Here is a 16,821-nt window from a genome sequence, read left to right on the forward strand (position 1 = left end):
CTTCACGATTTAAGGGTTAAAGTTTTCCGATTTTAGTAAAACTTTCAGACTATATTTAAAATTACCTGGACTATATTATTCTGAATAGCTTTTACTTAAAAATCATTACAGTAAGGAAATTCTGGTCATTCCCCAAAATTTGGCCAAAAAATTAGTTTTTCTCGAAAATCGCAAAATTTATATCGCAGGTACGGAAAAACTATAGGAGGTATTGACATTTTTATTCCCTATTATGTTGTTAATAAATCCCCATGTGATGATCAAAAAATTCTGAAATTTGTTTAACAAAATTTTTAAAAAATTTAAATTGGAGTTTTAAAACTGCCGTTAAAAAAATGTAATTTTTTTGGTCATACCTGCGAATAGGTTAACGGTATCCTACGAGGACAAAAACTCATATACAAGTAAATATGGATATATTTTAAGTAAAAATAAGCTTTTATTTTAATATTTCTCAAAATATGTTAATTTTGTTCATAAATTCCTTGTTCTAGTGACATGAGACACGTTAATGGCCTGGCGATTTTTTAATAACTTTAACATTTTTTCACCAATTTTTGTCTTTTATATCTTATTATAACGACAATTACGTACACATTTCGATTCTTTTAAATTAAATTGTAAAAGTCATTATTTAATGGCAAAATTTTTACAAAAACTGAAATAATTGCATATTTTCCCCTTATAAATGTACCTCAAAACTTCAGCGTCGTTGCGCCACCAGTTAACGTTATCCTATCATCCTAATATTTTACACAATGTGTTTCTACAATACATAGAACAATTCTAGAGGGGGGACGGTCAAAATTCGCAATTTTATTTTTTTGGAGCACTCTAGTGTACATGTATGTACGTGCAGCAACGTTTTTACTTAACAACGTCCATTTTTATTAAATTTTTTTATATTGAAGTCAGCTGTTTTATGACTTGTCAAAAATAAACCACTTAGCTGCCTAAAATACTGATTTAAACGGTATAGTTTATGAAAGTAGCTTATGATCATAAACTAGTTTAAAAATTACAAGTGTAAATGCACTATAACACCATAGAACAAACTCACAGGTTGGTAGATATCATATCCAAGACATTTGAAGAAAAAAAATATTGTTCTGCACTCTTCATCGACGTTTCGCAAGCCTTCGACAAAGTATGGCATGAAGGATTATCGATAAAAATAAAACAATATTTACCAGTGAACACACATAAGCTTCTAGAAAGTTATTTAAGTCATCGAAAGTTCGTTCTTAAAGAGGGAGACTTCATAATTTCACCACAGCCTATTGAAGCAGGCGTATTCAAAGGGTCCCTTCCTATATTTGCTATATACTTGTGATATGCCTACAAACAGTCGAACCCACATATCAACTTTTGCTGATGGCACAGCTATACTAGCCATTCATGAAAACCCCCAAGAGGCATCTGTACTTTTACAAGACCATATACTCGACATAGAAAGGTGGTTAAAACAATGGAGAATAAAAGTAAACGAGCAAAAATGTATACATCCCACTTTCACATTGCGTAGAGAATCGTGCCCTCCAATCCTAATAAATAATCATATAATACCTTAACAAACTGAAGTTAAATATCTAGGTCTGCATCTAGACCGACGTCTTACCTGGAAAAAGCATACGAAATTGACTCAAATGAAGTTAAAATTACTACAAATTTACTGGCTAATTGGTAAAAACTCGAGATTGAGTTCAGATTGCAAACTTTTGTTGCAGCTCAACAATAAAACCCATATGGTGCTATGGAATTCAATTAGGGGGCACGGCCTCAGCTTCTAATATTGAAAAAAAATCAAAGATTCCAAAATAAAATATTAAGAATTATAACAGCAGCACCTTGGTAAGTGAGAAATATTAACATTCATAAGGACCTAGGTGTCTTCCTGGTGAAAAATAAAATAAAAAAACAAGCGGAGTCATATTTGAAAAAGTAAGAAGTTCACCCAAACCCACTTGCACGAACATTAATGAGAAGTAATGGCTACATCCGACTAAGAAGAAGGAATCCAACAGACCTGCGCTGATGATAGGATCTATAAATTAAACATAATTTTTCGTCCAACTGTGGTGGGACGTAAATAAAAATTAATATTTAGATTTAAGATTTGAACAAATTATTGATAGTTCACATTATTTTGTGAAGATACAATAAATAAAATACGAAAAAAAATTTAATGAAAAAGAATCGAAATGTGTACGTAATTTTTGTTTTAATGAGATATAAATGACAAAAATTTGTTAAAAAATCTTAAAGTTATTAAAAATTCGACAGACCATTAACGTGTCTCAGGCCACTTGAACAAGAAATTTATGAAAAAAAAATTATCATATTTTGAGAAATATTAAAATAAAAGTTAATTGTTACTGAAATTTATTTTACAATGTTATTTAAAATCGACGATTATAGCTATGAAATAAGCAGATAACACTATTTGAAACAAATGAGCTTTAAATAAAACTTTGTAGTTTTTATGTAAGTCACACGAGTTTTTAATAAAATAATTAGTTATTTTTTAAAGAAAACAATATTTAATATATTTGCTGAATTCACAACATTTTGTATCGTGTATCTTGTATTTAATACACTTTTTGTTAATTAGTTTGTGAACACTCATTATATATTGTATGAATGTTTTTGAATGAGTAGTAGTATAACATCCCAGCGGTAAATGAAACAAAATACTTAGATAATAATCGAAACGTCAGGATGATATTCTAAGCGAGCAATCTAAGTACTTAAAGTATAATCTAGCGTAATCCAACACATCATGCACTAATTATAACTTCGATTACGATTTACGGCCATTTTCACAATGTACGATTAAAAGTTAACGTGAACTTTAACCGCAAGTTAAGCTAATATGAATTTCACAATGTACGATTAATTCTTAACTGACACTATTTAACAACAAAGTTGCTGTTAAATATAACCGAATAAATTTCGCCGGTTAGCATCTTAATTGTAAGAAATATAATAAAAGAACATGGAAAAACATTTATATTTTTGTAATATTTATAATTTTTAAAAGTGTAAAGCGAAGAAAAGTAAATTTTGCACGGGGTGATCCATATACCACCCGGATATTGCGCTTACAAACCAAACAACAAATGTGCACTTTTCCTTGTTGGTTTTCAGTAATTGTTGTTCAGTTTGTTCTGTAAATTTTACAGTTAGGTACCTTAATATTTTTGAGTTTTATACTTTTTTTTATTATACCACTAAGAAAACACAAATTTTTATTTTTTATGCCGTCTTTTAGACAATTTTTTATATTTCAATCTTTCATTACACTATTTTTCGTAAACAAATGTATGCATTATTGCCATACTTTCTACTGAATGCTTTGGTTAAGTAATCAAATGATGGTGAAACGTAAATCGGTAACCGTTGGTTAAATGGTCCCCGTTAAACAACCCGACAGTTAGTTAATTTTCCGGTTAAATGAAATAATCGTACATTGTGAAAATGGCCGTTAAGCGGATAGTCAGCAGCTATTAAATTGTTTTTTGTTTTTATTTTTCAATACACTAAAAATAAATAAAGTGACAATTAATATTTATTTACATGTTAGTTTAAAGTTGGTATTATGGTGAAGGTGTTGATTTTAGTGCCGCAAAATTATAAATAAATTAAATGAAAATGGAAGTTTTTTCCTCCAGATATTTATATATGAAAATATACAAAAGTATTCTTTCAATTACGAAATCAGCATGCATTAACTTACACATGCAAATAGGATTGTAATCTACATTTATTACATTCTAATTTGCAAGTCTTTATAGGCGTATCATCAAGTTCGCTTAGAACTCCGCTTTTAATGTAAATTAAATAGTAGTGACACCTACTGATATTGTGGCTTACATTCTAAGCGAGAGCACACCGATTAGGCAGCCTATGGCACTTTTATATTAAATCTAAGTGGGAAAATAAGCGAAAGAATCACCAATGACTGCTACGAAATATTGCTTACATAACCGCTTACGTAATGTGTATTTTTACCGCTGGGATATAGCCCGACTCTCAATTTTTTCAAATTACTCTCTCATATATACGGATCAAAAATCTGTAACTTTTGAATGGATGAGGATTTTTGTTGTTGAATAGATGGGACTTTAAGCTTTAATATGTATTTTTGTATCATAAAAATCAAATTATTGTATTGAAAAATAAAAACAACATAAATTTAATAGCTGCTGACTATCCGCTTAAATCGTAATCGAAGTTATAATTAGTGATGTGTTGGATTACGCATAGATTAGTACTTAGATTGCTCGCTTAGAATGCAAGGCATTTTTTTAGGTGCTTTTGCTAATTTCAAACAAGCAATACAAACACTGGTTTTGTGAATTCAGCAATTATGGATAAGTAAAATATTAAGAAACATGTTATCATGTTAAAAGAATTTGAAATAATAGTGAATTAATTTGACATTAAACCATTTTGAAATGCAACAAACAATTAATCTTTACCCGCATGTTTTAAATAATCATAAAAATAATCACCCTTATTCTATTTGGCGTCATCGACATCGTCGTCAATATCGAGTCAAAAAATGGTATATGTTACGCCGATATCTATAACAATTGGAAACTTTTGACAGCGTTTTCTACTTTAACACGACTTATAAAAGTATAAAATTCTATCAAAAGTTTCCAATTGTTATCGATATCGGAGAAACATATACCATTTTTTGACTCAATATTGACGACGACGCCAAATAGAATAAGGGTGATTGATATTCTTTTGGAATACGAAGAACTTTGTGGTTATAAGGAAGTTTATACATAAAGCTAATCTACTTTCTAAAATTTTCCACAGAATTTGTTTTTTTTAGGAAGCTGTATTACGTGGGTCTATAAAAAAAAACTTGCTTACTTTCTCAGGATATACTTCAAATCGTTTCAAATGTAGGTTATGCAAGTTTTCGATAAACGTGTTGCTTTCTTGTTACATTTTGTTTTACAACATTATCTGTTGTAGAAAATCCTAAATATTGCATCCCCTTCATACGTTTTTCTTCTATACTAGTCTTCTACGACAAGACACTACACAGAGAATAGAGATTCGCGATAGCAACCGAATTTGTTGCCAATCGAATGATTCGGTTGTACACATAGAATTTTTCGGTTCAATCAACAGAAAGACAGTTGACAAAGAAGAATTTCGATTAAAGCAACCAAATTTTTGTTACCCCTTTTAAAATTCTATAGCCGCAACTGTAAAATTCGGTCACAAAGGTAGAATCATTCGATTGGCAACAAATTCGGTTGCTATCACGAATCTGTTTTCTCTGTGTATATTATGGTTAATATGTTCATTCTTGGAATCTTGAATAAATTTTTAGTTACAAATTTAACTGAACAGCAAACTTATTATAAGATCGTCCTCGTCTTCTTTACCCATCTTCGCTCGGTAGGTAGTTACTAATGATATGTAATGAAAAAATTACACAATTTATATCAATTTGGTTCTTATTAAGAAAATGTGAAGTGAAAAGGAGGCAGTAAAATTTAGTTCTTTGAGTTTTCCTAAAAATTGTCCATACTTAGTTCTTCAAGTTTCTCCAAAAATGTCTCTTATTAAGAAAAATCCATCTGCTGATTTTGATATAGTACTAGTTGACCGCCCGGTAGCATTTACTAAAGTTAGTTCTTCAAGTTTATCTGTTCTTATTTATTTGCAAATAAAATATCTAAATTTGTACTGCATACTTTAGGGGGCTTTTATATTACATTTGACTGGACTCAAAAAAAAAAATTCCGAGTTTTACCCGGAATTTTTTATTTTTTTCTTTACAAACCATCTCCTAGAAAATTTCGAATCGAATAAAAAAAATCAACCAAATCGCTCCAGCCAATCTCACGTGATGCCATTACATACATGGACCATTTCATTTTTATATATATAGAAGATATTCATTTTGTTGGTTGATCAAAAATTACAACGTATATGTACATATATATTTTATAAAAAACAACTTTTATTATCACTTTTTTGCTAACAAAATAACTTGTGTGTTAGATAGCACAAACACAATATTTCTTGCTGACAAGTGCATAGGTTTTGTCAAAATTGAATTTGTCAAATAAAAAATAAACAAATTTTATTTTGACATCTTTTAGATTGTTTTAATGGGATGTTTATTTTTTAAGTTCTTTTTAGTTGATACTCACCTGATTACTTTTTATCTTTTATTTATTATTTTTATTAACGTTGATTTTAGGAAAATTTTGCTTAGAAATGTTGCTTTTCAGAATTAAAGAGATTTTAATTTTTGTTGCAATTTTTAAATTTGTTATTTTTCATGTCAACACACAATGTGAATAATCTTTGACAATACCGTTACCAATGTAAACACAAATCATTTGTTATTTTTGCACATTAACTAAAAAACGGCCGTTAAATTTAAATTATATTTGAAAAAGAACAACGGTTTAATAGAGCTTTATCCAAATTTCATTATATGAAATCTTTTTATTCACATTTTCATTCATGTTTTGTGATTTAAAATTTTTTTTCATTGAAAATAAAATTTATTATTTTTTCAAAATAAATTCAGTTTGACAAAACCCAAGCATTTTCAAAATAGATAAACAAAAATCAGCTGTGTTATTGATTTCACCTTACTTAGTGCATCCTGCCCTCGATATATAGATTAATTTGAATTGTAACTTTAATTTCAGTGATGCCAAGTAAAAAAGGCACTGAATACAGGGGAGAACTTTGTGATACTTTTAATGGCTATTTTTAATTTTAAGCTACTGATTAGAAACGGTTAAAGATAATTTCATCCTGAATTAAATTATTTATAAAATGTACAAAATTTCAATTATAGAAATCAAAAATTGTTATTTTTAATTTAAATTAATTATAGACATCTGTATTTAGAAGTATTCGCGATTATATCGGTAACGGTAATTACAGTTATTTTGGTAACGGTTACTTAGTTGACAATCAAGGTTGTCTACCCACCTTGATTTTCAGTAATAACTAACATAGAAAAATAAAATAAGATCGTATGTCCTGAATGAAGTACACGCAAATAAAGAATTATGGCCATTTGATTCTGACTGAAGTAAAAACCCATAAAGAGGGAATTAGCAGGAATTAAAAAAACATGTTTGTAGACAGACTATTTGTATATGAGAAATGACAAAAAAGAACTCTTGGTGTTCATGTTATGGAACTCTTTACAATTTTCGAAATCGTGATTAACCAAAAATAATTTAAATATTGACAATCACATTAGATTCACTTATTTTAACAATTCCGCTAACGAAGTGTTTTAAATGTTCTACATACATTAAAACAAAAATTATTCGATTTTTTTCACTTTCAGAAATTTTATAGATATTATGAAATAAGGAGACTCAAAGAAGAAAAACCATTGTGTAATTCGGAAGCAACAAAAGTGCCTTATTTAAAAATTTTGAAGGAATCATTTCCTCAGCTTTTTAACATATTTTTTACCTTTTTTGTGACACTTGCTATTTTTCCTGCTATTCATTCTGGTAAGTAAACTTATTCATCTTTAATTTAGTAACATAAAATATTATTAAAATGTTTAGCTGAAAGTAATAGCTAAACTTAAAATCTAACGAGTGCTTAATTCCTAAAAAAATTTAATAGTTCTTAAACATACGTAACTATTAAATAGATGTTTCGTCACAATTTAAAAAATAAAATGTTTTCCATTCAATTTCACTAGATGTCAAAATAATTGAGAAATTGTTGCAAACTGTTATTTAAAACAATTAATAAATAATTGGGGGATTCAAACGGTCTCCTATTAGGTCGTATTATCATAATGTCATAAAATATTTTTTTAGTTTAAACAAATTTTTGTTGGGTTTTAAACAATAAAGTTATAAACTAATAGGACTTTTTGAGCAATGTTTATTGGTTTGTCATAAAATAACACTTTTTTTTGTTTGCAGAACAACAAGAATTTGTTTAAACTAAAAAATATTTTACGACATTATAACCTAATAGGAGACCGTTTGAATCCCCCAAATAAATTACCAAAACCATGACAATTTACAAATAATCCGTGTGTTCGATTATTTGAATCGACTTTTTGGTCGGAAAAACGACGACTGTTATAGGATTAATTGGCGATTAGTATACACATAACCGAATGACTATTGGCATACTACGATTGGATAATATAAAATCTGTAAGCGTAAAGGAATTAGAAACAAAGGGTCTAGTTTGACGGTCAGCATGTATCAATGAGAATGATTAATAAAAATAGATATTTATGTGTACTGGATAAAACCTCTAAAAGGAAACAAAGGTTCTAGAAATTGTAATTGTTTCGTGTGTTCAGCCTGCGCTTGAAATCATGATTATGCAGTCTGTTCAAAGGTAATAGTGATGGTAATATAATTTATAATCATAAATCTGACTACCCAAAGTGCCCCAGTCGGCCAGAATATTTAGAGATCCGGAATCGAGTAACATAAATCTAGGGCGACCAGCAGAAGAAATAATATTTTTTTTTATTTTAACGAAGACAAACATAAATTTTCTCAATTACCAAGGCAAGAACACCAAAATAATACACGTGATTTACGCACTTATGGTAATCTGTATGTAGTTAAGAATGAAAATGATGAAGATAACATTTCCAATGAAAGACTTTGTAAATATTTTTTGATGCTGCTTTGCAGAGATGTCAAAATAAGTATGACAAGCTACGAGTTTTGGGTATGATGCTTCAGTATGCCATATAATTCAATTTGTGTACACAACACTCATGTGATGCATTGGGCATTGGTTGGATATCACATTCAAAAAACCGGCAACTTTAAAAAACCGGTTTCCGGTTTAACCGAAAAGGTGTGTTTTTGAAAAAACAGGTTTTGATTTTTATCTTTTAAAAAACCGATTATCCGGTTTCGGTTTTTGTCTTCAAAAAATTCGGTTAACCGGTTTATATTAAATTTTTATTCAATATGAAAAATACGCTAATTTAAAATGTTTGAATTATTAAGTAATAATTTTATATATTTCACGAAATATTGTCAATATTTATAAAAATGGTATCATAATTTTTCAAAAATATGTTTAAATGAGCTTTTGAAAATATATTTCATTAAAACCGGTTAACCGTCTTACAAAAACCGGTTTTTCAAAAAACCGAAATGTTAAAGAAAACCGAAACCGGTCGAGTTTACAAAGATGAAAAAACCGGTTGACCGGTTTTCGGTTTCGGTTTTGTATACTCTAGTTGATACCGAAAATCATAAGGAGTACTGATGAGAGCGTTTCAATTCAAGGCTGATTTGGATAAATTAACCTCTTTTTATATTTGGTGATCTGAGTATGTATGTTTGAGCAGGCGATATCCCTATACATTTAAACTACATTTACCCCTCCTTTTCCTGACTGTCGAATTTTTGCCAACTTTTTTGAAACCAAACAACAGAAAAATTAACCAACTGATATATTTATATGCAAAAAGAGACTTCTTTTGTCACAACTGAAAGTACCTCCGACCGAAGTCATTCAATTAAATACGATGTACGGCCTCCTTTATATTGACATTAGAGAACGTGACCGCCGTGAAAGTTTTAATACTCTCGAATAATTGATTTCTGCCAGCCGAGAAGCAGAGATGTTTTTCTTATAAAGCCAACCGTTGGCAACAGCTACAAATCGCTGCAGTTTTTGCCGAATAACTCTATAGAAACATGCTTTGTCCCCTTTTACAATGCAGAAATTGAAAGGCAGACAGACGGAGTTTGTGGGCGAGGAGTTGAATAGGTAGAGCGTGTTTTACACAGGTTTAGGTTAGTTCAAAAGAGAATGAGAAAAATGTCTGCCTTTCAGTTTCTGCATTGTAAAAGAGGACTTTAAAAATAAAAACAAGTAATGAGCAAAAGAATAATCAACAGGTTACACAACGAAACCAACCAGTGGTGGACCAGGTGTATACAGATCGAACTGCAATACTTGCAATGGAAGTGGTAAGGACAGTATTTGTCCTTCAACTCGATATCGACCACTATTGTTGGACATTCAGTGCCGAAGACACACGTGGACGTTTTTTGACTTAAAGGTGAAACTATATTCGATAGTGGTGCTAAAACTAGTGTTGCGAGTCTTTAATTAAAGAAAATACTGACTGCGAATAAATGTGTGTTTCAAGGCGTTCGTGCAGAAATTACACTTGCGGATGGCTCTACCAATACAGGAAAGGTTACGTCTACCATTTGCAATGAGATTATTGGCAGCAGAAACGCAAAATAAAATTAATTTACCTTCAAAATGCCGCGATAAACAGAACGCTTATTGGTGCTCAACATGACCCAGAAGTATTGGTATTTCGAGGATTAACCTAAGCTAAAGTTTCCCATTTCGAATTTAATGGAAACAAAAATTTGTACTATGTAACTGCGGTCACGCCACCAAAAAAAGCACGCAAAATTTAAAAAAAGGGACACAATGTTCATGTTAGAATTCGTGTGTGCATACCGCGAACTAAATTCTATTATAAAACCTGGTCGTTACCCTTTCCCAAGAGTGGCAGATATACTGCACGAGGCGAAAGCTATAAACTATATGTCAACCATAGATCTACGAAGCGTTTACTGGCAAATTGGTGTTCACCCTTTGAATCAGGATAAAACAGCTTTCGTAACTCCTTTTGGTATGCCATTTGAATTAGGAAATGTTCCTGCATCATGCCATCGATTAATTGATCGACTGGGACATAATTCTATTGACATAGAACAAAGAAAAATATATTTTGATGAAAAAGTATAACATTATTAAACAAGTTTGTTATTTTTTAATATAAATGTAACGTTGTTCTCATTGATATCTATATATTTGTTGCAATTAGTTTGTGTCTAAACTTTTTGTGTGGTATATATAACGCTTTGAAATTACATATATTTGTGTCTAGTGATAAATACAAAAATTTGCAAAAGCAATTTTGTTTAACAAAAAAAAAAAAGAAAAACAACTGGTTTAAAAAAAATAAAAAGTGTTAATTCCTTTTGTTTGTTTTAAAAGAGCACATGAATTCTCATGATGAGAGGATGCTCAGTATGAACGGCAGAAATGCCTACATATTTCTTAACGGGGAGAGTGTCCAAAACAAAAAATAAATGATCCCAGCTACAACAAAAATTATTTAACCGCCAAACCAGCTGAGAGAGCACGCTCTTGTTCCCCCGTGATACAATTACACGAACAAAATAATACACAAACAATATCACCAACCAATTTATGTTTAGAACAAAGCATAAAAGAAAATATGAAAAATTTAAATACAACAACAACTATACCAGTTTTAAAAAACACAGACAAATACTGTTAATAAACAAGCTTGTGATCCACTAACAAAGAATAGAGAGAGTTTGAATGTTTTTAACACTAAACCAGTGATGTTCAAAAATAAAAATGAAGATATTTGGTGAGAGAGCTACCCAGCAAACATAATGTCAAACACTTAAAATAATAACAAAATGAAGAAAGTTTAAATTTAGAATTTTTGTCAAATAAAACCAATTTATTAAATGAATATAATTTAAATTTTAAGGAAATGAAAGAATATACATTATACGGCCGAAATACTCTCAAATTTTTTATTTATTTTTAACTTTGTTTTTTTGTGTTCAATTGTAATTGAAACGCGTGTGTTTGCTATGCTTCATCCAAAAACCAACCAACAACAATGCTTATTGAATTTCGGAAAAAATGAGACATTTATTACGCTCTTTAAAAGAGCGTAACAACTGTGTTTAAATTTTTTAAACAATTGTTGTATGGGATGAACATCACTGCACTAAACAAACCACAATAAACAATGATGATACACTGAAGGGCGCTATACCAAAAAAAAGATAAGTACATTGAAATCACCAGTACTACCAGGTATGCTTAGATATGTAAATATTAATAAAAGAAAATTAAGTCCCCAAAATAATGGAACGTCTGTCAAGAAACAGAAGATAGTTGATAATCCCTTGATAGGCAATCGTTTCGCACTCTTGAGCGAGGATAATAATAATAAGAGTATAAAAGATGGTGCTTACGAAAAGAAATCATTAAAGCCACCACCAATATATCTGCGTGAGTCCAGCTAGAATAATTTTGTCAAAACATTTGTTGAACTCATTGGAAAAATTAATTTCCATATTAAAATGAAATAAATTCCAATAAAAAAAGGCGGTGGGCAATAGTCGTATACACTGAGGATTTTTATAGAAAAATCTCTCAATACCTAAATGATAAAAAAAATAATTTTTATACCTATCAACAGAAATTTTTAATTTGTATTTGTTTTTATTAAGTGCCTTTCTAATACAACAAGATACAATATCTTATAAATTATAGCATTAGAATCCGATATGTTATTAATAATTAGAGTAAAATTTTCACTTAATATTAATTAAACATAATATAATAAATAGATAAAACAAATTGAACATTAATAATTATAATTTTAACATTGCTAGTTTAATAAATACATAAAGAAATAAACAAAAAAATATATACTTAATATGGAATATTAATATACAGAATTTTGAACTGTTAAATAACAAAATTTTACTGGTAATATTTCATTAGTAATTTTTTAAATTTTATTACGTTGCTAGTGAATTGTATGTTCGTGGGAAGATGGTTCCAGAGATAAATAGTAAAAATGAAAAATTGATGAGAAGATGCTGTATGTCGATACCTAAAGGTCCTAATGGAATTATTTCTTGGTGATGAAGTAAATGTTATCTTTTCGTATAAGTAGTTGGGTTCTTTAGTTGTAATAATTTTGTGCAGAAAAACAAGATTCTTTAGCTTCAAATATTCATCAAGAGAGATTCCAAATATACGTTTAGAGTACAGTGATACACTTTCAAATCTTGTTAAACCAAATATATAACGAGTTATGTTATTAAATGTTGTGTTAATTTTCCTCTTGTCATTACTACTGCAGCTAGCAAAAATTTCGGATGAATAAAGGAGCGTGGGAATTAAATATGTTTTAGCTAACAGCATTCTTATCTTTAGTGGCGTAGGATGATGACTAGACCATAAACTTCTGAGCATACTATATGTTCTTCCACAAGCTTGATTAATATGATCAGTCCATGTGAGCGAGCTATTAAATATAATTCCTAGATTCCTGACAGATTTAACCAATTCTATTTTAGAGTCTCCAAGATATATATTTGTTTCCTCGCTGATCACAACAGTTTTTTTTGCAAATTATTAAACATTTAGACTTCTTAGGATTAAGTCGTAAACCATTGGCTGATGCCCAATTAAATATTTTACCTAAATCATAGTTAAGTTCATTGACTTTATGCCGAATTGATGTTTTTAAGCAACTAAGATATAGTTGAACATCGCCTGCGTACATCTGTATACGAGTGTTCTGAATTTGTTGGGGTAAATCATTAGCATATAATGAGTATAAAAGTGCACCAAGTATTGAGTATTGCTCAGACACCTCTTGATAGTATCAGATGACTGGAAACAGTTCCATTGTTTGCAACCGATTGAAGTCTGTTGGACAGGTATGATGATATTAACTTTGATGCCGTTAAAGAAAAGAAAAACATTTTTGTTAGTTTCATTATCAGTGTTCGGTGTTCAACGGTGTCAAAAGCCTTTGAATGATCCAACAAAACCAGAAAAGTTACTTGACTATCATCTAAATTTCTGCGTATGTTTTCAACTACTTCAGTTAGAGCTGTTGTGCAACTATGTTGTGATCTAAAACCAGACTCTCTATCAGTTAATAGCATTTTTTTATAAATGTATTTAGTGATTTGTTTATGTAAAAGACGCTCAAAAACCTTAGAGAGCTAAGGAAGGATAGAAATAGGTCGATATTCTTTATCAGCTTTAGGTACTGGGATAACTTTGGCATACTTCCATTCAGCTGGGAATGTGCTTGTGGTAACGATTGTATTAAACAGGTGATTAACGTGACGAACTATCCATGGTAATATTAGTTTTATAAAACGGGGATGTATGTCATCTAGACCAACTGCGTTAGATTTAACAGCTTGGAAACCCTCAATTATGTCAGATAAACTGAAACACTGGAAATAAAATAAATTAGAAGGATTTAAAGAGTCAACAAAAGAATACTGGTCATAAAAGTTGGTTTGCACCGGAGGTTGTAAAATATTAACAAATTTCTTGTTCAATTCATTAACATCCACATCATTTCTACGAATCTGCTTTCCAATAATGCCAATGTCCCTAATTTTCTTCCATGTTTGCTTAGTATCAATTGCCGTGTTAAATTTATTACCATAGTATATTCGTTTTTCATCTCTAATTTTGGCAGCAACTGTCTTTCTAGCTATACGAATCTTGGAGTAAGGCACTGGTTCTGTAGCGTTTCCATCTATGATACAAGTTATCACGACGTTCTATTAGTACTTTTATTTCAGTACTAATAGAACGGAAGAGGAACATGTTTATTAAATATATGGAGAACACTATTATTAAGGAAGTTAACTTGATCACTGACAGTTGGTATATAGTAAATAAAATTCCACGAGGTATTGTTAAGGTCTTCTTGAAGTGATGTCATGTTTATATTTTTGTAGTCCCGGAAGGAGTATTGTTGGTTATATTTAATTACATTGAAATTATAGGACATAAAAATTAGATCATGGTTAGAGAAAACTGGTACTGCTAATTGCTCATAATGCATTATGTTAGATGTTTTATCTACAAAAAAGAGATCCAGTAGGGTATTATTAGATGTAGTATAGTGTGTGGGTCTAGAGCTATTTACAGCAAATAAATTGAATGAAGTCATGACAGAACAAAGATTAGACCCAGAATGTGTTAATAAGTTGCCATTAAAATCACCTGATATAATAATATTAGAATAAGAAACAGAAAGCAATTCTAGAGCAGTAATAAGCGAATCCAATTTAATATTTTTATTTGGTCTGTATACACATCCAATTAGTAATTTTTCATAATTTGCGTTTAGTTCTATAAAAATGTATTCAACATCATTCTCTGCTTTAAATGTTCGAACAATTTTACTTAATATGTTACACTTTATGTAAATTGCAACTCCACCTGCATTACCATCACGATCACATCGGAAAATATGATACCCACGTAAGTCGACTAGTTTATCGTTATGTGCATCAGTAAACCATGTTTCTGAAACACATATGGCATCTAAGTCAGAATCTTCAAAAAGATAGCGAAATTCATCAATTTTGCGATATAAATTTTGAGCGTTTATATGACAGATGTTAAAAGCTGAATGCTGTTTCGCTAATATTCTAATCATGTTATAGTTACCATCTCTGGGGCCAAAATGGTCAATTAATAAATTTGTCATTTTCGTTCACTAATGCAACGCAATTAAATTTAAAGTAATATTTTAGATTAACTAATATAAAAATTATAATTATAGAAATTAAAAAAAGTTTTAAAAGAAAAAACAAAAGATATATGAAATGATATGTCAGATTCTTAATCTCGAAAAAGCTGGTCTAATTCCTCCATAAACTCTATTAAGATTGGGTCATCAGCATTGAATTTTCTAATGTACACAAGTCCTCTCAGCGTATATGTAGCTTGAATTTTCCGTTCCTTTTTCATGGACAATGCAGCCTTAAATATCTTGTGATTATGCGGTGTTAAATTTTCATTTACATATATAGGATGATCATTTTGCATGCCCACATGGTTCAAAGTCAGTGTTGTTTTATTATCACGTCTATATTTTGCTATTGACTTCAGTAAGAAATTTTTATCAAAAGGAGAGTGCAATTTTGCAACTATTACTTCATCACTGGGAGTATATGGTTTATTGTTCTTGTAGATTTTCTGAAGTCTATATATATTTTCAACCCTCGGAGAACGAATTTCTAATTTGTGACAAATATTACCGAATATATCCATGAGGTTTTCAACTTCCATTTGAGGTACACCAACAATTCTAATACTACTAGCTACTACAGAATTTTCATGCGTTAGTATCTTTTTCCTCAAATTAGAAATTTCAGTATTCATATATTCGATTTGGGAGCACTTCTTTTCGAGATTATTAACTCTCTCAGTAACGTTGTTTAATATTTCCTTGAAACTTTGAAACTTAGTTTCAACTATTGAACGGATTCTTTGTTAACTTTCTGTTATAAGATCCTTTATATAGTCAAAGTGTTGTTTCTCACTATCTTTTATAGAATTTTTTATTATTTGGGCTGTTAAAGTTTCACTTTCACGAATTAGAGCAACAAGAAAGCTTTTATCTCCACTAGATAAGCGAGGTGCTTTTGTACCATGCTCAATGGGGGAGTCAGTGGTTGGGCCTATGGGCCTTTTCGATGATGGTGATTGACTGTATGATGTACTGATAGCGGTTATATCCATTGTGAATTATTGTGTTATTTAATTGGTTTTTGTTTACGTTTTAATTCCAATTATAAAGATTTATTTAGTTTTTTTATGAATTTTATTGTGTCTTTGAAATGTTCGCTTGGTTATTTCGGAAAAAAATATATTTTAAAAATAACGGAATTGTATTTAAGACAATACCATACGATCACATTTACTTCAGTGACTTTTAAACTGTGGTTTAACTAGGCAGCACTTTTTTAAATAACCAGTATTTGCATAAGTGAAACAGCTGGTGTTGTTTACAATTTCAGGTTACTGTTTTTTGTTATTGTTTTCTTTTACTAATAGTTGTCTCTTTTACATCATTTGAGTGATTTTATTTAAGATTTTATAAATTTTTATTGAAATAAAATATTTTAAAATAATGTTTATCCAAAAAACAAGTTGTAAAAGACCGATCACTTCAATTTC

General features: G+C 30.0%; 1 protein-coding gene across 1 annotated transcript in view; it reads left to right on the forward strand.

Annotated features, from left to right (window-relative positions):
• Positions 1–16,821, forward strand: part of Ent2 (Equilibrative nucleoside transporter 2) — a 167,689-nt gene that overhangs the window by 120,866 nt on the left and 30,002 nt on the right. Inside the window, exon 5 of the mRNA XM_065514981.1 lies at positions 7,352–7,523. Coding sequence (XP_065371053.1) covers positions 7,352–7,523 — 172 coding nt within the window. The remainder of the gene's footprint in view (positions 1–7,351; positions 7,524–16,821) is intronic.

The sequence above is a fragment of the Calliphora vicina genome, chromosome 1 (assembly GCF_958450345.1).
Source record: "Calliphora vicina chromosome 1, idCalVici1.1, whole genome shotgun sequence".
Taxonomy (NCBI): domain Eukaryota; kingdom Metazoa; phylum Arthropoda; class Insecta; order Diptera; family Calliphoridae; genus Calliphora; species Calliphora vicina.